We start from the raw sequence: 25,567 nt of genomic DNA, 5'->3' as shown, positions 1-25,567 counted from the left end.
ATTTATTTGTTACATTCATTTCATGCCTTTCTTCCAATGACTCAATACAGCAAAAATGTTCTTCTCACTTCAGCCCTTCTAATACCCAAAAAAGTAGGTCAGTTTGAAAATATTTCGCTTGTCAATGTATAACTGGGTGGGAATTAAATCAGATCAAATAATCTAAAAAAGTTGGAGAAAATAAGCGAAGTGCTCTCAGATCTAGGAACATTCAAAATGATAACACAGAAAAACAATTAAATAGGAATTGCTTACTCATCATCCTGCATAAGTGGTGGCCTTCACCTGATCTCAGTCCACTCATTCTGTTTTTTGTTATCAGAAATGTATAGCAATTGTTTCGAAATGCTACCCATGGTGTGTTCTTTATCTTGTGGGGACAGTGAACAGATTCATGATATAATTCTGTTTTTTCAGTTCCATCTGGGGAAGAAAAAATAAATTTCTTTAAGGCACTACATAAAAAATGTTTTCAAGATACAGGATACTCTGATCTACTGAGAATTGTAAAATTTTTGTCATCAACTTCAGTATACAACATTGTTGGGACTATGCAATATTTGTATTTAGTTCAATTTAGTTGATCTGACCACCAGGGCTGAAATAGACAAAAGACAGGAGAGAATTTTTAAACCAGTCTAGGGTTTGACTAAATGAGCCAAAAACTCCAGGTTTACCATGAATGGAAGGCTTCACAACACAAAGCTACTTCCAATATCTGGGGATTTTTAAATGTTGAACCTTTCTCCCAGGGTTAGGATGTTTGGTGATTTCCAACAAATTTTGCAATTTCAGTAAAAACACAATGATACATATTAAAACACAAAATAAAATAATTAAAACCAACAAACCTTCACTAATACTATTTTTAGTTTCAGTAAAAACACAATTATATAAATTAAAATAAAATAAAATTAAAATAATTAAAACAGCCTAACCTTCACTAATATTATTTTTACAGTTGCATAAATACTCTCACTTCCTGATGTCTCACCCCTGTTCTTAACTATGAGTCATTTGTAAGTTGGATGTTTATAACTCAGGGATTGTTTGTTTTTAAATTATTTTATGTATCTAAAATATTTCAACAAAAACATTCCCAAAGCAGCAATTTAAATTAATGTAAGTAATGTTAGAAAACAGATGATTCCTACTTCCTGGTAAGTAGCAAATTGCGCCTGGTTTTTCTGAGTAACATTCAGACGTTTTCCAGAATCCATCAGTATCCAAATATACACAGTTATCAAGCAAATCTGCATCTTCATTAGACCAGCGACTGAAACTAATACGTTTTCTGTCCAACCAATGGTAATGTATTCCGTCCTAATCAAACAACCAAAAAAGGCGTAAAGTTAGCACTCAAGGTAAAAATAAAAACCCAAAGCTAGAAGTGAAGATATTTTACACATAAACTATTATATCTGTGAGAGCCAACGTGGAATAGTGATTTGAGCATTGTAGTATACATTGGCGAGACGAGGGTCTAATCCCAATTCGGCCATCGAAATCCACCAAGTGACTTTGGGCAAGTCATACTTGCTTGGATATGAGAGGGTGGCAATGGCAAAGGTTTTAGAAACAAATTTTCACTTTAAAAATCACTGCTATGATGGGTTTACCTTAGGAACATCATAACTCAGAAATGACGTGAAGGGATACAACAACACAAACCATACCTGTACAGAACTTAAAATTTGGACTCAGCCCTTGCTTGTGCTTTTTGATATAACCCTTTTCAGGCATTCAAAATAAGTGTATTAAATTTGACAGTAGTTTCCACAAGCAAAATCTGCCTTCAAGGGCAAAAGAGTGCTTTTCTTCAGGAGTGTTGGGGGCAAAGGAAAATATTGGTGTTGGTGATTGCAGCTCCTAACATGTCTAGAAATTGCCCACCCCTGTTAGAAAGCGTAATATCCATTATTGTTATTTAAAGGGCCTGTTACATTATATTTACACATTTCACCTTATCTCTGGATCAGATTTCCACAATTGTACAGTTGATTTGAACTAAAACTCCTGCCATTCACAGCCAACATAGGCTAAATGTGGGAAGAGTAGTTCAATATATAAAAATTAAAGCTTTCTGACTCTAAATTACAGAACCTGGGTATTTGTGGGATTGGATATATGATGATATATGTGGGGCTTGTTTCCAAAACATGCCAAATCCATCTGAACAAATTTTACACAAATAAAAATATGTGAATTTTCCAAGTTCTGAACATAAGTGATTTGATTATATTTTGAGAGTTTTGATCTGTACATAATATTCTACTCCTCACTAACAATGTGCTGCCACCTATAACTCATTTTTCAATTTTTTGGAAACAAACTATACATCTGAAAATTTTTGGCTAATTGTGTTCACAGTTATTTTTCTCACATTAATAATCTTAGCGCTTCCTGAGATAAATGGGTACACTCTGTTCTCTCATGAGACCAAGGAAAGACTAAAGGCACTTAATTTTCCAACTACTAGGTTATTGCCCACTGTGCAAAAAGACCAACAATGATAGCATCAGGCTACCCAAACAATTACAAACTTCTCCATACATTTTCTCATATCCTCATGTAGTATTTCAGTCGCATGTTTTGAAAGGGAGAGAATCTTACATCTTTACTGGAGAGTCCGATCCACAATGGGGAATTATAGCGGGCAGCTTGACTAGCAAGAAAAGCCTGCTGGTATTGTTCTGTAATGCTAACCAGCTGCATATTATTCTGGAGGCACTCCTGTTGTGCATCAAACCATGTCAAGTTCTTTAGAAGTGCAGTGTATGTGACATTTCGATAGTTCCAGGTGACATTGAGCATTTGCTGCGTCTGGTTTTCTGCAGCCTCTAATGAAGAAACCAAAATAGTTGAACAAGATAAATGCTATCATTCATCAAATAACTTACTTTTTAAAAAGCAACAATGGTTCATTTAACTCTTGGGTGAAATTCAAGCTCTAAAGATATTTAGTAGCAATGTACATTGTATTTTCAGTGATGTGGCAGGAAAATGACTGCAATGTCTAGTCATTTAATTACTTAAGAATATATTGAGCAACTGGAACCATGCCCGATTAATCAGCAAAGATCCTCTGCAAATAAAACTGTAATACAACTACATGTAAAAGAATGAGATGGTAAATATCATCGGGAAGCACTGTGAGAAAAAAAATGTCATACTTAATCTGAGATGATATGCCTTCTGCAATACATGTATGTTTGTGTATGGACAGCAAGTATATTTCTGAATACTTTGCATGATTTTTTTTGCAAATTCAACAATTAATTGATTACAGGACAACTGTGTACATGTCTACTCAAAGTAAATCTCACGGACTTCACTGGCATTGAGGATAGAAGTTTAATTTAGTTTCATTTATGACCACATCTTAAAATTCAGGATTGCACCAGAACTGCTTTCATACAAAACCAATAAAGCAAAAACAACAACAACAACAAAAACAAACAAACAAAAAACAATTACAATCAATATATGTAATGAACTTCCATTTCCTTAACTGGTTTACAGCTCTTTGTGAGAGCAGCCATTCAATCATTTCTGGGCCTACCCATGTTGAAAGTATTTTACTTTGCTATCAGTGCATGTAGTACCATATCAGGTACGCGCAGAAAATGTTTATTATAGAACTGGCACAGCTGATTAAAACAAAGCCATAAAAGTATTAAAATAGCGATTATAGACATTATGAACAGATTATAGGTTGTTTTTCATTCGTGGATTTAGAGACCTCAATTGCAAAGAGGAAGCTAACATGACTATCCAACCAGGTCTGAAGATACATTTCAGGTAGCTATACTCAAATGCAGATACTTGTGGACTTAAACGTTGCTATGTAAAGCAGGAATAGAAAGCATGGCTTTCCAGATGTTGACTACAACCTTCATAACACTGGCATTGACTGGGACTGATGGAAGTTACTATCCAACAAGATTTGAAAGGCTGTACTTTTCCTAGCTGATATGAAAAGTACAAAGCTGTGTCTTAGGGTACATCTACACAGTAGAATTAACACAGTTCGAGCACTTCAGCTGCCATGGTTCAATGCTATGGGATCCTGGAAGTTCTAGTTTGGTGAGACACCAGAAAAGGCTAAAGACCTTGAAAAACATACAACTCCCATAATTCTATAGAATTGCATCACAGTAATTAAAGTGGTGTCAAATTGCATCATTTCAACAGTATAGACACACCCTTAGAATTGAGGCTGTAGGTAGACAGAGGATCATGGCCATTTTCCAAGATCAGCACAGATTTATTAGATTCGTGAATGTGTGGGTGTTCATTAGGGATCTTAGTCTTACCTGCCTCTCGTTGGCATATGGCTACAGAATTGATGTCAGCACAGGAAGTGAAGTTCCAGGTTCCCACATGAGAATTGAGATTGTTGAGCAAAACACCACATTGGGCATTCACTTCCTCATCAAAAAACTAGAGAGGAAACAGAAGGTGGCGTGATACAAGTTTATGGATGTGTCACTATGGAATACCACTTGTCATCACTGATATATAGTTATATTGCTAGTTAAAGAATCCCCTATACAAGTAACACATTGAACAATTTGACTGATGGCACTCTGCTTTCCTATAAATCTGAAAGCAGTTGACAATCACACACCTTCCCTGAACAAATCTCTGGAGTGAGAGGCAGAAACAAAAATGTCTTATTTTCAGATAACAATGGCAAAGCAGAAAAGGGCAAAAGTCTGAAACTCATGTACACAGGGCTAGCATCGAAACAATGGTTACATTCAAATCTGTCCACTGTTGTCTGAAATGGAACTAAAGAAATTATTGTTTTGTTTCACAACTAGAGATTTCTAAATAGCTTTTTAATGGTTCATGTTTATCATAGTATTTTCATAATTTTATGAGAAATAGTCTACAACTTGAAAAACTATCTGACTGGCTTTGATCTATACCTCTGCCTCCATACAGGGAAGCACTAAACCACAGATTAAAAATGAAAAAAGGATATTACTTTTTAAAAAATGGATATTACTTTTTAAAATATATAACCAAATCATAGGGAGAAGTCTACAAGGGGAAAAAAGAATCTCAGCAACTTACGTCTAGATGAACCCTCCTTAGCCTTCCTTGAAGCAATGGGTGGAAATTGCTATATTCTAGAGAGCTTCCATCTACCCATTTATTTTCACGTGAATGAATATGAAGGCGCAGACCAATCCAAATGTTTTGAGGCAAGCCAGGAAGCAAGGAGGTTATAAAATCTGTAAGGCAGAAGACAAATACTTTCATATTAGGATCAGACAGTCAAAACACCCATCTCACAGTTTCCTTGTATAGAGAGAACAACAATCCTCTGGTTAGATTAGCTAGTTAGCTGGACAGTGAAGGGAAGAAATTCACCTCATTTGGAAAGCAGATACAAAAGAAGAAAAACAAATGAGTCCAAGAGCAAATCAAGCCTGAACTCTCCTTAAAATGACTTAAAATTACAAGGCTGACATACTTGGGGCATACCACGAGATGACATGACTCAGTGGAAAAGACAATAATGTTCAGTTAAATGGAACAGAATAGGAAAAAGAAAGACCATAATGTCAGGTGGATTGACTCAGTCAAGGAAGCCATAGCCCTGAGTCTGCAAGACCTGAGGCTTTCATTCATAGGGTTACTGTAAGGAAAAGTTTACTTGACTGAAATAACAAGAATAAATTAGATTGCACATGTACTAATTTACTATAAATTTATTAACTGGTTAACTTCATTTTTTACTGATGAATGATAAATCATTATGTGGATGATTTACTAAGTATTTTCAATACAATTTTAGCACACACATCCTTCAGCTACAAATGGGAGCAATTCTGCTTCAATTGCTTTCTCCCTCAATATTTACTTTTCTCTCAATTATTTCCATGTTAAAAACTGCGATTCAGTTTACAATACCTCACCTGAATCTTCAGTGGGCACCACAGACCTTTTTGCTGGTGCCCACTGAGGATCCTCTGAATTTCAGGATCCATATTTGCTAATTTTCAAACTCTCCCTTAATTTCAGGACTCATACTTGCTAATTTACAAGAATAAGAGGGGCCAAGCAAGGTCACTCTCCATTTTTCCTTTCTTGGTTCCAAATTGATTTAACTTCTTTTCAACATATACACTGTCATGCTTATGCATGTCTTCTTTGCTACACACACCTGCACAGGGGCCAATGAGAGACATTTTGCATTAAACCAGAGCTTTCCAAACATTTAATGTTGATGGCACACTTTTTAGACATAACTGTCTTATGAATAGCAATGTACCGTATCTCTGGTATTAAAGCATATCAAATTTTGTATAACTGAGCTATGTTTTGTAAGAAACAGACAGATAATTATTTTACCTTGTTCAGCTTGATTTCTGATGGAAGGAAGCAGGCCTCCAAATGAAGTGCAATATTCATTTGCTTCTTTGAATTTTAAATCTCGAGAAGGCACTATCTGAAAACACTGAAAGAAGGGGGGAAAATTAAACCACACTTAAAGCTCTTAGGTATGTAAATCTAGCTAGTTCATGTGTGGTTTGAACACCTAAAAGTGCACATGGATATCTTTTGTGCCAGGTTGTAAACAATACCTTAGTTCAAGGCATTGTTTACACAGCAGCACAAAATCAAGCAAAACATAGTGCTTTACAACAGTCTTAGGGCTCTTCCAGACAGGCCCTAAATCCCAGGATCTGTTCCCAGGTTTTCTGTTTATCCCAGATTATCTGGCAGTGAGGACTCATATAATCCAGTTTAAAGCAGAAAACCTGGGATCAGATCCTGGGATATAGGGCCTGTCTGGAAGGGCCCTTAATTGCTGCAACTGAACTTGATCAAATTCCAATCAAATTAGTTGGGAACACTTACATAGACATTATGATTTGAAAGAGAAAATCCAAATTCCCCCCTTTTACCTTGTTGAGAAAACTATGCCATTTTTCAGGACACTTTCTCTGAGGTGGCTTATAACTAGGATCGTGTGTCTCCAGAAGTGATGTATTGTATTTTTCACAGATGAAGGGAAGTTTTGTATTGCAGCTTATTATGTTGTCTGCAAGATTTACAAATAGAAAAAATGTGATATTCCCATTACTTATATTGAAAAAAAAACACATTCTAGATCTAACAAGACACTTACTAAGTGAAGGACTTAAGCTAAGAAATAGAATACATACTTTACATACAGAAGAGTTGGATTCAGCCCATAGAATCTCCAGTTAAACAAACTTAGAAGTTAGGGGTGGAATATATCTCTTTCTGAGTGAAACTTCAAAGATTTGTACCCATTTAACATAGAGAATACTGAGCCAGATGGCTCAATGATAAACTTTTTGATAAGACAACTCGTATATTGCTCTTATATATTCAACTGTGATGTTTAGAACACTATATTAACTAAAATAAATATAATGTTGGGTTTCTGTGAGTTTTCATGGCTCTATGGCCATGTTTCAGAAGCATTCTCTCCTGACATCTCACCCACATCTATGGCAGGCACCCTCGGAGGTTGTGAGGTATATTGGAAAACTAAGCAAGGGAAGTTTATATATCTGTGAAAGGTCCAGGGTGGGAGAAAGAACTCTTGTCTGTTGGAGGCAGGTGTGACTGCTGCAATTAATCACCTTGATTAGCATTATGGCCTTGCAGCTTGTTTCCTGCCTGGGGGAATCCTTTGTTGGGAGGTGTTAGCTGGCCCTGATTCTTTCCTGTCTGGAATTCCCCTGTTTTCAGAGTGTTGTTATTTATTTACTGTCCTGATTTTATAATTTTTTAATACTGGTAGCCCGATTTTGTTCATTTCCATGGTTTTCTCCTTTCTGTTGAAATTGTCCACATGCTTGTGGATTTCAATGGCTTCTCTGTGTAGTCTGACATGGTGGTTGTTAGAGTGGTCCTCAAATGTTACATTGTCTGAGAAAGGGCTGAGCAAAGGACAATCCAAGGATAATGGATCACATAAGCTCAATGCTTTGCCTGAAGAAATCTCCATAGGTGGAAAGGAACAGTTTATGGCGATCCTTTGAGAAGTAGTAAACAGAAGAACTTGAAACAGGGATTTTAGGGGATATTTGGAAGGGAGAAGTCAAAGCTGATTTTTGATCTTGAGGTAATTAATTTCAATGGGACAGTATAAACAAATTTATCTACCATATGGAAGTAGTGGGCAAAGAGCAACATGTAGCCTCTTGGAATATTTTTTAAGTTCTCAATTTCCAAAGACCTTTTGGGAAAATATATATTTAAAGTAGGGCACATAGAGGCAATTTTATTATATGTTTGCACCCTGTGACTATTTTACACCCAGAAGATGCTTCTCATATCTAGAAAGTTTCTTCTGTCTCAAAAAGGAAGGTGACTAAAACTAGCCCATGCCTAGTGTTTCTGTGGCAGGTGCCTAAAGATAAATCATCATTATCATTACCATCCCCTAGAAGTACATCTGATGTAGTTGGGTGTATAATTTCAAACTCAAAATTTTGAACAGAATAAGAGTATTTCCATAATATATTTCACTTTCTGATTCTCCGAAACATATAAAAACAAAGTTAGAATCACAGTATGGATTTACCAATAACCTTAATTGCATTAAAACATACATTACTCATGCTGCATCCTTCCTGTACATATCTTTCTAAAAGTCCAAATGATCCTTCGAGCAAGTCTGCACATGCTAAAAATTATATTTATAGAGTGGGTCTGGACATTGTAAACAAGCTCTGGCAGTTGTTTAGTGGCGCCTGCTGCATGAACTATATATCTGAAGGTTGCACAAACTCTAAACGCTAGACCATCTTAAACATTACCAACAAGCACTGGCAGATGGGTTTTTGTTGTATAGCATCTGAACAGCTTTTTGGTCTTCAAAAATTTAAAAATAAGGCAAGAAAGAGAGTATGAAATGGAAAAGAATTGAAACAAACATGCTTCTTAGAGACTAAAAGACTTGCAAGAGCTGTAAACAGAAAGGGGACATTATTTTAGCATTGGTAATGTTAAGGAAAGAAGCACCTTACCTTTGTACCAGCTTTGAGAGGAAATGTGCCAACAATCCCTCAAGTATCTCTCATGATAGTGTGCAAATATCGAAAAACTAGGCAAAATAAAGAAATCATTTTTTTAAAAAAAATGGTGAACATAACTTAGATTTTAAAAAGTAGAAAAAGGTGTATGAATGGGGTTTTTTTGGAAGAGAATTCTTAACATTATTTTTTTTAATAAATGTAAACTGTTATGCTCCAACAGCTCATTACATGGAATACCCCTTATGTATTATTTATGATTTATTTACTTTATTCATCCCTGGGGGAACTCAAGGTGGCTAACAGTCACACACTTTCATCAATTTAAAACAAAACAAATACAAAAATTAAAACAATTAAACAGTATTGTGTGTGTTGGGTTAATAATACAGTTAAATACAATGAATACAATTAAAATGCATTTGAAAACACCCAATCCCCTCTCCAAAAATCCCAGCTATATTCCCAGGGCCTACCCTACCCCAGAGAGTGGAATAACTCAAGAAGCTGATGCAGGGTGGAGTAGTAATGGGGGGGAAATGTGGGAAAATGTTGAGAGGAATGAGTTGAAATGGAGACACACATATTGTAATTTATATTGTATTTTAATATTTTAATTGTTTTATGCATTGTTTTGATACTGATTTTGTTGGGCATCGAATTGCTGCCATTACTGTAAGCCACCCTGAGTCCCTTCAGGTGAGAAGGGCGGGATATAAATGTGGGAAATTAATAAATAAATAAATCCTGGAGGAGCTAGTCTAGCCTGCTTTTGTGAGTGAAATGGGAGTGGTGACCCTGGGGCACTATGTCTTAGTTAGCAAAACGTCTTTTCATATGTCTCATGGTGTGCCTCAGTAATTCTAGGAAGTTATTATTCAACACTCGTCAACTCAAAGTTCTCAATCAGCAACAATCTGAAGATAACACAAATGCAGAAGCAATGACAAAGTGTCAGTGTGATATAGTAATTTGAGTGTTGGGCTGCAACTCCAGAGAAGAGGAGTTGAATCCCTTCTTGATCCTAGCGATCCACTGAGTGACCCTGATCAAGTAATACTTTCTCAGCCTCAGAAAACCCCATGATAGGCTCTTCTTAGGGTTGTCATCAATCAGAAATAATTTAAAGGTACACAACAACATACAAACAAAACCACCTAATTATCTTCAAAGAAAGACAGGCAGGCAGAAATAAAACGACCCCCAGCATTCTTATGGGGCTAATGTTTTGCATTATTTGAATACATATACTAAACAGGAGTTCAAAGGGATGGCGGTTTACCTCCAAACAATAGCCTCAGGACCCTTCTATACTGGCATATTTATTTATTTATTTATTTATTTATTTATTTCCCACATTTGTACCCTGCCCTTCTCATCCCAAAGGGGACTCAGGGCGGCTTTACAAATGGCAACAATTCAATGTCAACAACACAATTACAAAATAAACAACTACAATTAAAATACAGACAATTAAAACATCACTTATTAAAACATCAATTAAAATCATGCAAATTCAAATCAAAGTCCAGGGCCTGTCCACTGTCAATCACATCAATTCATTCTCATTATTACACTGCTTCAATGACTGCTCGAATGATTGATCTCATAGCCACATCTTAAATTTTTTCCTGAAGGTTAGGAGGGAGGGGACTGATCAGATTTCATTGGGGAGGGAGTTCCACAGATGAGGGACCACCGCTGAGAAGGCCCTGTCTCTCGTTCCCACCAGTTGAACTTGCGAGGGTGGTGGGACAGAGAGCAGGGCCTCCCTCAACGATCTTAATCTCTGAGGTGGGTCATAGAGGGAGATATGTTCAGACAGATAAGCTGGGCCAAAACCATTTAGGGCTTTATCGGTTAAAGCCAGTACTCTGAATTGTGCTCAGTAGCAGACTGACAGCCAGTGGAACTGATGTAACAGGGGGGTTGTGTGATCCATGTACACCGCTCCGGTGAGCAATCTGGTTATCACCCATTGGACCATTTGAAGCTTACGAACAGTCTTCAAAGGCAACCCCACATAGATTATAAAAGCAGATAAACCAGATTATCTGATTTGAACTAGATTATATGAGTCTACACTGCCAGATAATCCAGTTTAAAGCAGATAATCTGGATTTTATATGACAGTGCAGAATGGGCCTCAGACAACGTAACAGATATTCATGCATCAACAGTTTATTTTTTTACTTCTTTTAAGAAATTTAGTACACTGTTCTTCAATATAAAGAGTTCTGGGGCAGTTTATGACAATGGAAAAAATCAATTAAATCAATGCACAGAAAGATGACAGTAAAATAGAAAAGTAGCATCTAAGAATGAAAAACCAGATTAAATCAATAAAACATGAGAATAGAAAAAGAGGATCAATGGACAGTTGCTTGTATTTTATTTGATTATGGAGCACTGTGGAAACATGCTCATTGCTCAAATATTTTACCTAATGTTATGGAACACACTACTATTATAAGCTGGGCGTCAAAAGGACTCTAAAGCTATATAAATGGTAATAGTTACATACACAGAATGGTAGTGACTTGTAGGAGGTATGTATTTCAGCCACCAAGTCTGTTTCTCATCTGTTAACTGCAAAATCAAAAAGGAGATGCATCGTTACATCTTACAGAATAAATATGGGGAAAAATTTCTTAAGTGTAACAGGAAAAGAAACAATTTTCTGCCAGAAGACCTTTTTTAAAAACATCTAAAGAAATATTTCCTGGGATCCCTTTAGGTAAAGGTAAAGATAAAGGTTTTCCCCTGACATCCTTAGTCGTGTCCGACTCTGGGTGTTGCTGCACATCTCCATTTCTAATCTGAAAAGCCTCCGTTGTCCATAGATGTCTCCTAGGTCATGTGACTGCATGGAGTGCCATTACCTTCCCACCAGAGCAGTATCTCATTTGCATGTTTTTGAACTGCAAGGTTAACAGAAGCTGGGCCTAACAGCAAGATCTCACCCTGCTTCCTGGATTCAAACAGCTGACCTTTCGGTCAGCAAGTTCAGCAGCTCAGCAGTTTAATCCGCTGCACCACCAAAATTGAGAGAATAGTGTTTATATAAATGCAAATCTTAATACAGAAAAATGAAGTAATGTTTAGGAACCAATTCTATGTCTTTCTTTACTGAGCTTTCACAACAATACATAAAAATGGGAAATACAATGGCATGGACAATCAGAACTTTAGCATTTAATTATATATTTATACTTCAGGTCTTGTCTAGTTCCTGCTGCCCTTCCAAGTCCTAGTCTTCCTCTGATTTCTAGTCTCCAGTTTCTATTCTGATGAATGAAAAATCTTGAACTTTTACGATTTTAATGTCTCCATTATCTATTTTAGATTTATGAAAATTTAGCCCTTATGGCATATAAATGCTTAGACTGGGTACGAATGGGCTCCTAATAAGCTCCATACACACATAAAGGAACAGGAATGCACAAGTTTACTCTCTGCTCCTAACTCTGCCATCTCCTTACACTAAAGGAAAATAAAAGGGGACGACAAATACAGGTTTCTTTCATTGGATACAAAAAAGCACCATTATCTAGTCTCACACACATTTATCACACATCTCATCATTTTTCTCTCTCTAAACCAGTGGTTCTCAACCTGGGGTCCCCAGATGTTTTTGGCCTACAACTCCCAGAAATCCCAGCCAGTTTACCAGCTGTTAGGATTTCTGGGAGTTGAAGGCCAAAACATCTGGGGACTCACAAGTTGAGAACTACTACGCTAAACAGATATTACGAATACTAATGCTATTAATAATGGAAAAAGTACCAACTATTTTGTCACAGCTATTCTTACAAAGAAAGCAATTTGAGATTTTTAAAAGGTATACATTACATTTGCCATTCTGTTTAAAATCTGTATTAGCGCTGTGAAAGACGTCACATAAGCTAAGTCACTGTCATTCTCAGAACAGTAGAGAGAAGCCTCTTGGTAACTCAGGTGTTTATGGGGCACAAACCAGAATTCAGACCCATCAATATTCAGTGCTGGCCCATGAAGTCCATCTTCATCTACAAAGAAAATTAAAGTGATATATAAAGCTTCAAAGAAAACCTTATTCATACACCACAACTCTTGATCAGATTAACAGTGACCTGTAACAGTGGAAATGAATGAATGAGCACAATCTAAAATAGTATACACTAAGCATTGCATTTTGATAGGAAAAGAATTTGTATTTTTTTCTGAAAACCTGTTCAAAGGCCCTCAATGATTTAAGTATAGTACAGTAGCATTCACTGTTGAGAGAATGCTACAAAAGTGGGCATAGTAGTAAGAGTCTCTCTGCACAAGAACCTCCCCAGTTGCTTTTGATTAGTTGAAGTTGCTTTTGATTATCTGCCATGCAGACTGGGGATAATGGGAATTGCAGCCCAACAGCACTTGTGGCTCTGAGTTGCTGAAACATTAAAGGACATCATATCCACAAGCCTTGAATTTAAATTCAAACTCCGCTATCCTGATGAAACAGAAGGACCTGCAGCCTTCTAGGTTCACAACTCCCTTCAGCTCTAACTAAAATGTCTAATGAATAGAGAAGTTGTAGTTCAGCATCTGGAGGGCCACATAAAATGACATGGCGAATCAGATTTGGCCTGTGAGCCTTGAGTCTGACACATGTGCTGCAAGATGTTGCCTACACACCAAATATCATATTGTGAGTTAAAATCACTAATATGCTGGAAACACTTTCTCTCTGACTACTCTACATTAGTGTGATGACTCATGGGCCTTGTAGTCCTGTTCCTAGTACTATTGTGGCAGACAAAGAGGAAAACATGGGATTTTCGCCGGTTCAGCCAGAGCAGGAGCCTCTCCACCTGGAGGATGTTTGCCCTCAAGAATTCAGCCAAACAGGCCTTGGGCAGAACTCCCCCCCGTTTTCCCGGAGGGACAATTATACTAGAGATAGAGGAGTCAGAGAGGCTAATCGCCGGAGCCTGAGAATCGCTGCCAAACAACTAGCTGATTAGGTCTGCTTCCCTTGGGAAATTCTAAGGAGTCATGCATCTGGACAGAGTTGGGTTTCGCTTCTCGTTCTCTAGGGAAAGAGTTCTGTTGGCGGGAAAACGAGACCCAATATAGGTGTTTGTCGCAAGGGGAACTTTGCGGAGTCAATTGATCAGCTTGAGGAGAGAGATCGTGTGTGGACTTCGTAATCCCAGTTCCTTGCTTCCCGGATCAAGTTTCAAGCCTTGCCTTGTTTCACGTTTTGCCACGGACTTCGTTTCATGCTTCATGTTTGCCTCGTTTCAAGTCTTGGATCAAGTCAAGAATCAAGTTTAATTCCAGTCTTGTTGACAAACTTCATTGGACTATAAAGACTCTGTTATTTCCCCACACTATTGCTTGGCAAAGTGTGTGTTTCGGTCAAGTGGATTAAAACTTTGAACTCTAATATCTTATATTGGACAATACATTTCTGGACTGTATTTGACCTCATCTGAAAGGTCTGCTTCTGAACTATATTCTTCACTTGTTTTTATTGTTTTTATATATTTCTTTAATAAAGATATTAGATAGAGTCTGGTCTCTGCGCATGGTTATTGGTGTTCTGCAGCCTGGGTCCTGACAATTAGTCACATACAAGTTCCCCGAAGAAGACCTACTAAGGCCAAATGTAAGTTTCTTCACAAAGAAGGATAATATGATCATATATTTCATTTGACCACTTAAAATTATCTATTACTGTAGTTCACTTGCTCAGATTCCTTTCAGGGCTGTGTAGTAGGATGCTATAATAACAGTTTTATATTACATTATATAAGTAATTGTTTTCTGCTTTTGAGCTTGCTTAAACATAAACTGAGCTGCTGGCATGGAATTAAAGTGGTGGATCAGCCAGGGACAGAGTGAGGAATCAATCTAAAGGCAGTTCAGTTTACAGTTGAATTAGGAACTACTCAAACTGTGGAACAAAGCTAGTGTAAGCAATCATGTAAGGCGTAAGGGAATTGTATTGTCTTCTCACACCATCCGATCCTGCTGGGCTGAAATACCCTCTGGCCATCTGAAATAGTTTAGCCTGAAAAAAATTGTTGGCTATGAAAACATTAGTTTTGCACTTCCAAACAGTGGCAATGGGACAAAGTCCATCTTGCCACAGAAATAATTTCATTTCTGAGGCTTGGGATATGTTCTGGGCAAAACAAAAAATGTTCGCAAAAACATATGTACGTGTGCATGACCAAAATGTGAAGAAAATGCATAGTATACTTTAGTCAATGAGAAAATGCATTAAAAGGCACATATTACAAAAAATTAATGTTGTGTGTGGGATGCAGCATGATAAACAACTATGCAAGAACGAGGATGGCAATTATGATAAGAACTAAGTTAGGGAGCCAAAGCATATCTGCCAGAGGTTTTGTTTGGTGATCACTGCCACATTACAGATCCTGAAGTCCTTCCCTCTTCCATCCATTTTAATGAATAACAATATGTGGAAATAAAACATTTGCATACCTGGTTTGTACCACTCTGGTACATTTGGAGTACGACCTGTTGACAAGAGAAAGAGAAATAAATGTTTACTGAGTATCTTGAATGTCCCTACGTTAGAAGTGATTTCCCCCTTAACATCATTGTAAAGTTTGTCTCATTATCAGAAACAAGCAAGCACTTCAGGAATATTACAGATTACAAACTTGAATGGAACTGTAATTTAAAAGGAAGCTAAATGAAATAGAATGCATGTTTTCTTAACAGATTTTAAATAGATAACATACAGAGGAAGAAATATCTAAAAAACCATTGTTACAAAATATTCTGACTTTCTTTTTCTTTTACTAAAAGTAGAGTGGTACCAATGTTTAACTTCCAGACAGGAGCACAAAAATAACCGGTCTTCATATAACAATTACTTGTAACAACTCAAATAGAAAAACAGTGAGCAAAAAGTAATAAATTATTTTTAGAAACACAAGTTTTGATTGTAGACCAGGAATTCCAAACAAAATCTAACATTTATTTGGGGAAGAACATGAAATAAAGTTCCTACAAGAAGCTGGATACAACAGGTGATGTGTGTCACCATCCTCCATATATCCATGTTCTGTAAGTGGCAACCAATGCATTAAGATTAGTGGTTATCAACCTGTGGGTCCCCAGGTGTTTTGGCCTAGAACTCCCAGAAATCCCAGCCAGTTTACCAGCTGTTAGGATTTCTGGGAGTTGAAGGCCAAAACACCTGGGGACCCACAGCTTGAGAACCTCTGCATTAGAACAAAACAGATAACTCAAAGCACAAGGCTGTCATGTATCTGTTTTACTTTACGACGTTACTTCTTAGAAATAAGAAAATGATGTGAGGCTATTGCTTTGAGTAGCCAACAGACACATCTAACAAAGTCTTTTTAAATTAAAAGATTGCCATTTTGCTACAGCATTAATATAGCATACTGATTCCAAACATTTCAGTAGTCAAGACAAAAATCCAGAGTACACTTTAACCATGGTGAAAATGAAATTATTAATTAAAAATTTGCCTTGAAGTGCATACAAATTCTGCTGCAAGATCCAGATGCCTCACTTTGCCTAATGTTACAGCTGGCTCTCTCAGTGAATGTTGGTTATGTGGGACAGGAAGCAAGAGAGTCATTTTTAGATCAAATGTAAATGCTCTTGCTGGTTTAAACTAGACATGGGAGATTATAAAAAGCAATGCAAGCATTACTTTAAAAACACCCACAAGGCAAAAAATAATAATTCAGTGCTTGAGTGCTGGATTATGATTTTAGGGACCAGAGTTTGGATCTGAACTCAGATACTGAAACCTGCTTGGTGACCTTGAGCAAATCAGACTCTTCCAGTCGGCGAGGAAGGCAAGGGTAAAGCCTCTCTGCAGAAAGTTTTTGAGGCCCTTTCTACACTATCCTTATATCCCAGTATTGATCCTGGACTATTTGCTTTTCACTGGATTATATGAGTCTCCACTGCCAGATAATCTGGGTTCAGGTCTTAGGATATACAATAGTGTAGAAGGGCCTGAATCATCATAAGTCAGAAGTGACTTGAAGGCACAGAACAGCAACAAATACTTCAGAAGATGGATATTTGGGCCACTGTGAACAAAACAAAATCCAAAAGGCACTTACTTGGGAACAAGCCATGTCAACTACAGTGGGATTTACTTCTGAAGTTAGACAGGATTGAGCTTGCAGAGGTTTGATACTAAGGCCTACCTTTAGGGATCTGGCATACCCATTCAAGTTTTGAACCACAGTGGAAAGGTTTTAAGTAAAAGTCTTCACTTCTGTCTTCAAAATGGAAAAACATATATGAACGTCGCATGGATTTAAGAGTCTGCAAAACAACAAAATAAAGACAATGGAATATGGAAATATAATACCAGTTTCTAGATGTGAAGTACCATCTTATGAATGTTTATTCGTAATCATAAGTAAATTGCACTATGCTCATTGTAATTTAAGTTTGCAAAGGTCTGAACATCAGCCAGCTATTTATAAAAGACTTTTATTTATTTTCCTCTTGAACTTTTGATGCCTGTCTCTCCTTCCTTCCATTGAACCATTCAGTAGACAAAAAGAAACAACACCTTAGTAATCACTGTATTGGAAATAAGTATATCTATGTTCAGTGGGAAATCCTTCAAAGGAAGTAAGCAATCTATTCAGCTGCTTGCTGTAGAGAAGGAATATTGGCAGGTGGCACTATTCAGAAAGCAAGAGACATGGATGATAGGGTTTAATGTTCTAGAACTAGGATGGGCCCATAAGCAACCCAGGGGACTGTGAAGTTTGCACTTCTCCACTGCACTTGCTCCTGTAAAAACAATGCCCTGAAATGCCTTCTGGGAGGTATGGGGCAATTGAGTTAACTGATACAATACACAGCTAAAGTGTTTCCACATTGTTTAAATGTACAGTAGAGTCTCACTTATCCAACATAAACGGGCCGGCAGAATGTTGGATAAGCGAATATGTTGGATAATAAGGAGGGATTAAGGAAAAGCCTATTACACATCAAATTAGGTTATGATTTTACAAATTAAGCACCAAAACATCATGCTATACAACAAATTTGACAGAAAAAGTAGTTCAATACACAGTAATGCTATGTAGTAATTACTGTATTTACGAATTTAGCACCAAAATATCACAATGTATTGAAAACATTGACTACAAAAATGCGTTGGATAATCCAGAATGTTGGATAAGTGAGTGTTGGATAAGTGAGACTCTACTGTATTTAGAAAGTATAGTTCTATACTGACAAAAGTGACTGAAGTTATTCCCAGGCAGATGTGTATAGGACTGCAGCTCTGTACATCATAAAATGTTGTGGTGTACCTTAAGAGCCGCACAGTCTCTAGTATCATATTCATCTTCTTTAAACTCAGCAGGCATAAGAACAGTAGACATCTTTGGAAAGAACAAAAGAGACACTTATTGCATAATTACATTTCAATAATATTAATAATATTAATCTGTACACTGTGGCGGCAACAACAACTTGCAGTTCAAAGTGTAAAGGCTTCAGCTCCCATCCCCGCTGCCTATGCTAGGTAGATATGATGAGATCTACAATACTGCATCTAAAATACAACAAGTTGTCTAATTCTTGCCCTAGTGGTCTCATTGATCCATCTAAGAGCCTCAATATGGGCGCAAGGAGCACATTTAGTAAATTAGCAAATTGATATTTTAGTGGATAACATTAAAACTCAACATTCCATATGGAAATGGTTATTCCCAAAAGAAGACAAATTTGATCACACTTTTACAATGAAAATTAGTCAGTGATCATGATCGAGAGTCCCGTGTGCACACAATACTTCTACCTTAATGGACTTTCCATTTATTTTAACCTAGAAAACCATACTGTGTCCATAAAGCTATTGATTTTGGTGGAATGATTTAGAGCAGTGTTTACAGATGCAAACAGGAATTACAGCAGACATAAGAAATTGGTAAATTGTTTCTAAAAGCAAAACAAATCCTTCTGGCAATTCATTACATTGGCAGAGAACCTGCTATTCTCCAGCTGCATTGGATTCAAGGATAATGAAGTGTTTATGACTAACATCAGCTAAAATGCCATGAGATCCCAAGTAATTTTATAAAAAGCAAGAGTTAAACAGTTACATTTTAAAATATTTCCACCAACAAAATAAGATATGATTTATTTAAACTGATGCTTTTAGGAGCTATTTCATTTACACACTTCCTCTGTGAACTATGTTATTTAAGTCTGCAGTCTCTTTCAGAGTCCATCCACATTTGTCTTTTGGCCAGATTAGATTTTCAATTATCCTTCTTAGTATTTTAACTTACAGGTTTATTGTCACTCCACTGCCATGTCTCTAGTGATCCTGGATCTCTCTTGTTAAGCCCGACCCAGACCCATCTGTCATTGCTGTAAATGAATTTTAAAAAACACATTTCAGCATAAGGAATTTTTCAGCACAATTACTCTAACATTGTAATCCTACCATTATACAGTCCTGGGTTGATGATCAAACTGTAATTGTTTTGGAAGAGTGTTACTGTGTTGGCCTGCCAAACTTCTCACTATGCATCTCTCATTTGAGTATTTGATTAAACATTTCTGCAAGGGTCCAGCCCATAAGGCACACAAAACATAATGACAGTTTGGCTTCAGTCTACATATACCGAGATCAAGGTTTGTAAGTCTCCATGAAAATACAGGCTTGCAAAATGCAACAAGCCTATTTATCTTGCTTATTGAATTAACACCTCACATGTTTTAATTAACAAAAAACTACCTGAATAAAAAGGTGTTTGCTGGACCAGAAGGATAATAGGCACCATAAATCAAGGGTCAGTTGTACATCTTTTATCCTGGGGCCAATCTGGAGTGGCACATGCCAGACTGGCCCTGGAATAGTTCTCACCACCAGTCCTTGAAGGTGGAAGGGAGTCCTGATCATCCCAACCCATCTCCACATTGCTTGGCATTCAGAGGGTGGCGGGGGGGGGGGGGGGAGAGAGAGAGAGAGAGAGAGAGAAATCGTCCCCTCCTTTTCCCCTCACTTCTCCAATCCACACTGTGCCCTGGCCAACTTCATTCCAGGAGACAAGTGACAGGCTCTAGTTCATATCATGTCTGCTGGCTGCTGCCACAATGAAAATAGGAGGGGAATGCTGAGTGCCATCCTGTGTCCCCAAGCTGCCTAGGCCCAAGGAATATGGGATGGAAGTATAAACAGCTGCAGCTGGTTCTGTCTTGGAACCAGTCCAACTATTTACATGGGTCCAAAGCTGCAGTTTGCTCAGGATTCTTGGGGAAAATTCAAACCAACTTGCTACTTCTGTTTATGTGGTTCAAGGCTGCATTAATTTCAAACAGGTCCGTGCATCATTCAGCTGCCATGGAGCTGATTCTCCCCCTTCAGGATAATGGGACAGTGTAAATGTGCTTCTAGTTCAGTGGTTCTCAACCTGTGGGTCCCCAGATGTTTTGGCCTACAATTCCAGAAATCTCAGCTAGTTTACCAGCTATTAGGATTTCTGGGAGTTGAAGACCAAAACATCTGGGATCTATAGGTTGAGAACCACTGCTCTAGTTACTCACTACAGAAGACTTAAGACACACCTACACCTACCAGATTACCCGATGATGTCCAATAATGTCCTTGGAAGCCGTTTGCCTGTCCACAATGTTAGCCGCACTGAGGGTACATTGAGGTTACTGCTGCACACTGCCAGCAAGCCCCATCCTACCAGAGGCTTGCTGGTGACATTGTATTTCTGGTCGCATAACTGGGCCCTGTTGGTGTGATATCACTAGAAATGGGATGTCACCAACAAGCCCCTCCCAAGGAGTTGCTTATTGGTGGCAATGAAGTAGTAGTTCTGTTGGGAGTGTGGATAGCGAATTGATCATGACCTTTGTTTCAAAGCAGATGTAAAATCAAAATGTTTTGAATTTGGGAACATATTAAAACATGTTACTTTTTTGGTACTCCAAATTTGAAATACTTCTGAAAGCAGTGACATCATAATAACAATGATTATGATAAAATAGAACAAAACAAAATCTCTTTTGAGACTTTGGTAATAAATAGAAACTGCCATAACCATCAGAAATTATGAGAGACTGAAGAGATGAATTTGACAAGATTATCTGTTGCCATAGGAATTTGAAAATTACACCTTCTGTAGATATTAATGGAAAATGTCAGAATGCCTGCAATTTTTAAGAGTGTGTATTGTAATTATATCTCTTACAATCACACATATCACATATTTTAAATAATCCATGAAACAGTAGGGCAAAATAAAATCAATCTGGGTGGAAATATTGCAGTTTGTCATTTTTAATTGTACCCAAATTCTTGATACTTTCTATTATTCTGCACAAATAATACTTTGCACAAAAGTATGGCTTTAACACCAAAATACCATTTAGAATCAAAACATTCGTCTTCTGTTCACAAAAAGTAATTTAAATACATGGTCTTTGCTGATATATATTAATTAAGAAAATAGGGACCCCAAAAATACTGGAAAGGTTACATGCTTCATCATTTATTAAAGCATTCACTCATCAAATTATTGTTCTTGAATTACGATATTGTGCATTTTTGTAAGAAAAGGGTAGTTTAAAACAATGCTAACTTATTGGAAAATTAATAATGACTATCCAATAACATAAGGGTGTCTGCACAGGGCATAATGGAAACCTTTCAGACGTCTTCTTGTTGAAGCACAATGATGCACTTACAGAAAAGAAAAAAAATTCCTACCAAATCTAATTTAAAATTACGTTTCCTATAAGAACCTTTATCATTCTTCCACATCTTTATGTAAACTATATTACCTGATAGTTTTTCTCAGTATTTTATGGAATTCTCTCATTTCCTCTAAACTGCTGAAACTAGGAAGGTGTCCTCCAAGAGCCTCGCAGAACCTCTCTGCTTCTTCCCAGGTTCTTGTTCTCAACACTCTTTCTTTGTGAAAGAACTTTATATGAAAACAAAACAAAAATCGGGTTTCTTATGAGATAGGCAAGCATATTTCATTATGTGGAAACATCTCTCTTAGGTCCTTTCTACACTGCCATATAATCCAGATTATCAAAGCAGATAATACACATGAGTCTACACTGTCATATAACCCAGTTTAAAGCAAATAATCTGGGTTTTATATGACAGTATAGAAGCGGCCGTAGAAGGGGCCTAGAGCTGGATCTATACTGCCATATAATCCAGATTATCTGCTTTGAACTGGATTATATGGAAGTGTAGACTTTGGCCCCTTTTACACTGCCATATAAAATCCAGATTAACTGCTTTAAACTGGATTGTATGGTAATGTAGACTAAGATACTCCAGTTCAAAGCAGTTAAAGTGGATTATTTACTTTGATAATCTGACCTTAAATCAATCCAAAATTATTTATGTGTATTTTTTGCTTGGCCTAATAAATGTATTACACTACAAGATATACAGCAGAGTCTCACTTATCCAACATAAACGGGCCAGCAGAACACTGGATAAGCGAAAAAGTTGATAATAAAAAAGGGTTAAGGAAAAGCCTATTAAACGTCAAATTACATTATGATTTTACAAATAAAGCACCAAAATATCATGTTGTACAACAAACTGACAGAAAAAAGCAGTTCAATCCATGGTAACATTATGTAGTAATTACTCTATTTACAAATTTAGCACCCAAACATCGCAATGTATTGAAAATATTAACAACGAAAACATTGACTACTAAAAGGCAGACTGCGTTGGGTAATACAGAACGTTGGATAAGCAAAGGTTGGATAAGCAAGACTGTAGTTTAGTTTTGGTCAATAGGGCTCCCTGTGAGTTGGTATTACATCTTTTTTTCTATCTTGTTTACTAACAAAATTTGGCCTAAGAAAAAACCTAAAATTGTCTAGGCTGTGATTCATTCACAGGGGCAGTCTCACTGTTTAAATGGGGAAGATGGTTTTTTGTTGCGTCTTCCTCCTGTAATGCATCACATTAAATATGCATCAGTAAACTGAGCAATTCTCAGGAACAGTTTATTTTCTTTGGTCTGTATTCCATTATTCTTCCAAAATGTTACTCAAAGTGGCTTACCAGTATAAGACACTTTTCCTCTCCTTGTGGGGCAAAGGAACACAAGTGAAAAATATCCAGTGCAAATGTCCTAATCCGCTAATCCAGTGGTTCTCAACCTGTGGGTCCCCAGATGTTTTGGCCCTCAACTCCCAGAAATCCTAACTGCTGGTAAACTGACTGGGATTTCTGGGAGTTGTGGGCCAAAACACCTGGGGACCCACAGGTTGAGAACTACTGCCCTAATCCTTACAGTAGCAGGAATTTCTGCCAGGTCAAAAGCACTTTCAAGGAACAGAAACATAAAAGAATCTCAAGATCCAAATCAGTGTCCTTACTCAAATGGTAGACAACAGAAGAAAAGAGAACAGTTAACAGCACCCTTTTATTAAATTATGTGATGATGAAATCTTTCATCTGGAAAAATATTTAGAGCAAAATAAATCGTATTGAGATGTTCTACAATTTCAAAAATACAAAACCAGAGTAACATCAACGCCACAAAGTCTGTGACTACCTGGGTGTGTGTTTTCAAGTAACTGAACTAGATAAAGCAGGACATTTTGTAGAAATAGTACACTACTGTACCTTGTAACAAGCAAGACCTGATCCACCCTGCCATCCTTGCGGACATGGGTCGGTGACCTTAGGCGGTGTGTCTGGCTCTTTTTTGGGTCCAATGTACTTCTTGCAAATAGAATATGCTTTAAACGTTTGGCAATCCATGACCTCCCACTTTCCAAGATGTTTTCCACTTGACATAACCACACATCCTCCACGAATATCTGGAAAGTTGATTTTTTTTAAATCACATTTTAATTTGTTGTTAGCTATTTTTTTTTAGAAACAGAGGAATGTTCAATGTTGTATTATGAAATACATAGCAACATTTATCTAATCTTACCTGGCTGAAAAGAGCCCCAGTTTGTGTATGTTAACTTTTCATAATTTCCATCTACACTTCCCCAACTATATTCTCCTGAAGATTTGCTATCTTGCAAGCCAGTCCAGAAATACTTTCCTTCAACTTTGCTGTTCCTCCTAATCAGACTGTTTATGAACTCTTGTTCAAATCTGTAAATCAGATGTTCAACATTAAACAGCAATCTTCCTTTTCAAATGCATGAGTACAGTATATTTAATCTGGGACAAACAACTTCCATAGACCCAGGGACACATATACCTCCTGATGAACCTTGGAGGGCTTTTCTTCCCCAGTACCCTGCAAAGAGATGTGGAGGAAATCTGCCACATTTACAGGTCCTTGGGGGATGAAAATGTACTAAAATAAGATATAATAATATTTTACTTCTACTAGGATATCATTATTTTATGTTGCTTCAGCTGCTGCCTTCAGCTTTCAAGTCAATTCCAATTTATGAAATCCCAATTGCAGACTTTCTTGGCAAGATTGTGAGGAGGTTTGTGACCGGCTTTCCTCAAGGTCACCCAGTACGTTTCTATGGTTAAATGAGAATTAAACCTTGTTTCCCAGAGTCCAAGGCCAGAACTTATAACATTATGCCATGCTGATTATGCCATGTTATTAAAGATACAGAGGAACCTTTAATAAAAACTGCATATTTTCCAAAATTATCTTATCTTTGGCATACCAACTGTCTGTTACAACAATATAAAGAAAAACATTACACAATACCTGTTCGTAATAGTGAGATTGCATAGTTTTCCAAATGATACTTCATTCTGGTCAATCTTGTAACAAAAATCTCCATGCTTTTTCCATCCCTAGTTTGGAGAATGATACTCTTTTACTCAAAGATAAACGAAACAGGTATTACACAATTTACATATCAACTGGTCTATATTGCTTCATTTCCAATGGGCAGAATGATAGCACCTGTTCCTCGCTTTGCCTCAAGGGCATATTATTGTTGGCTTATGACCCCTAGCTTCTTTGGGAATAAAGAGGTATGATGGGGTTATAACTAAAATTACCAGTTAGTTTTATTCCTGGCACGAAATGACAAGCAAAGCAGGCAAGAATTGATCACATTCACTGGCATGCTGCTTAGAAGTCTGATTTATTGTTAGGTGCAAATGTGGCTGCCCCCATTACATTTTTAAAGAGGGAGAAAAACAACATTAACAATTCATCCTACTTTTACTTGCTTTTTGGGAAGGAACTGTGGGTCCCGTTTTGTGGCTATTGGGAGGAAGCTATTTGCTTTATTTTATTGGAGATGGTTAATCTATCTTTAAAACATATGCATGTTTTAACTAATGTTAAAATGTTTATAAAATCATTTAAGCTGCTAAATTTTTTAAATTGTAAAGGTTTAAATATCATGTGCTTGGAAGCTACCTTGGGTCCTGCTGCTCAGGTGGCATGCAAATTTCAATAAATAACTACTTAGGAATTGTTATCAACATGGATGTTAAAAAATGGTTCAGAAACACCAGGAAATATATTTATAGTTTAAATAGACAGAATCCCAAAAGGCTCCAGGCTATGTTTTGC

General features: G+C 37.1%; 1 protein-coding gene across 4 annotated transcripts in view; it reads right to left on the bottom strand.

Moving 5' to 3' along the window:
• Positions 1-25,567, bottom strand: part of ly75 (lymphocyte antigen 75) — an 80,524-nt gene that overhangs the window by 16,114 nt on the left and 38,843 nt on the right. For all 4 annotated transcript variants that reach the window (XM_062969853.1, XM_062969907.1, XM_062969960.1 and 1 more), the window contains 18 exons: positions 24,746-24,834; positions 23,993-24,162; positions 23,677-23,873; positions 21,852-21,994; positions 19,343-19,424; positions 18,359-18,430; positions 17,231-17,351; positions 15,513-15,548; positions 12,882-13,057; positions 11,554-11,618; positions 9,024-9,100; positions 6,924-7,060; positions 6,367-6,472; positions 5,083-5,243; positions 4,317-4,443; positions 2,614-2,840; positions 1,155-1,323; positions 256-423 (listed from right to left, as the gene is read on the bottom strand). In XM_062969853.1, the coding sequence (XP_062825923.1) occupies positions 256-423; positions 1,155-1,323; positions 2,614-2,840; positions 4,317-4,443; positions 5,083-5,243; positions 6,367-6,472; positions 6,924-7,060; positions 9,024-9,100; positions 11,554-11,618; positions 12,882-13,057; positions 15,513-15,548; positions 17,231-17,351; positions 18,359-18,430; positions 19,343-19,424; positions 21,852-21,994; positions 23,677-23,873; positions 23,993-24,162; positions 24,746-24,834 (2,323 nt within the window). The remainder of the gene's footprint in view (positions 1-255; positions 424-1,154; positions 1,324-2,613; positions 2,841-4,316; positions 4,444-5,082; positions 5,244-6,366; positions 6,473-6,923; positions 7,061-9,023; positions 9,101-11,553; positions 11,619-12,881; positions 13,058-15,512; positions 15,549-17,230; positions 17,352-18,358; positions 18,431-19,342; positions 19,425-21,851; positions 21,995-23,676; positions 23,874-23,992; positions 24,163-24,745; positions 24,835-25,567) is intronic.

Source organism: Anolis carolinensis, chromosome 1 (genome assembly GCF_035594765.1).
Source record: "Anolis carolinensis isolate JA03-04 chromosome 1, rAnoCar3.1.pri, whole genome shotgun sequence".
In the NCBI taxonomy this organism is placed as follows: domain Eukaryota; kingdom Metazoa; phylum Chordata; class Lepidosauria; order Squamata; family Dactyloidae; genus Anolis; species Anolis carolinensis.
Note: the sequence above shows the minus strand (reverse complement) of the source record. Positions and strands in the feature narration are given on the sequence as shown.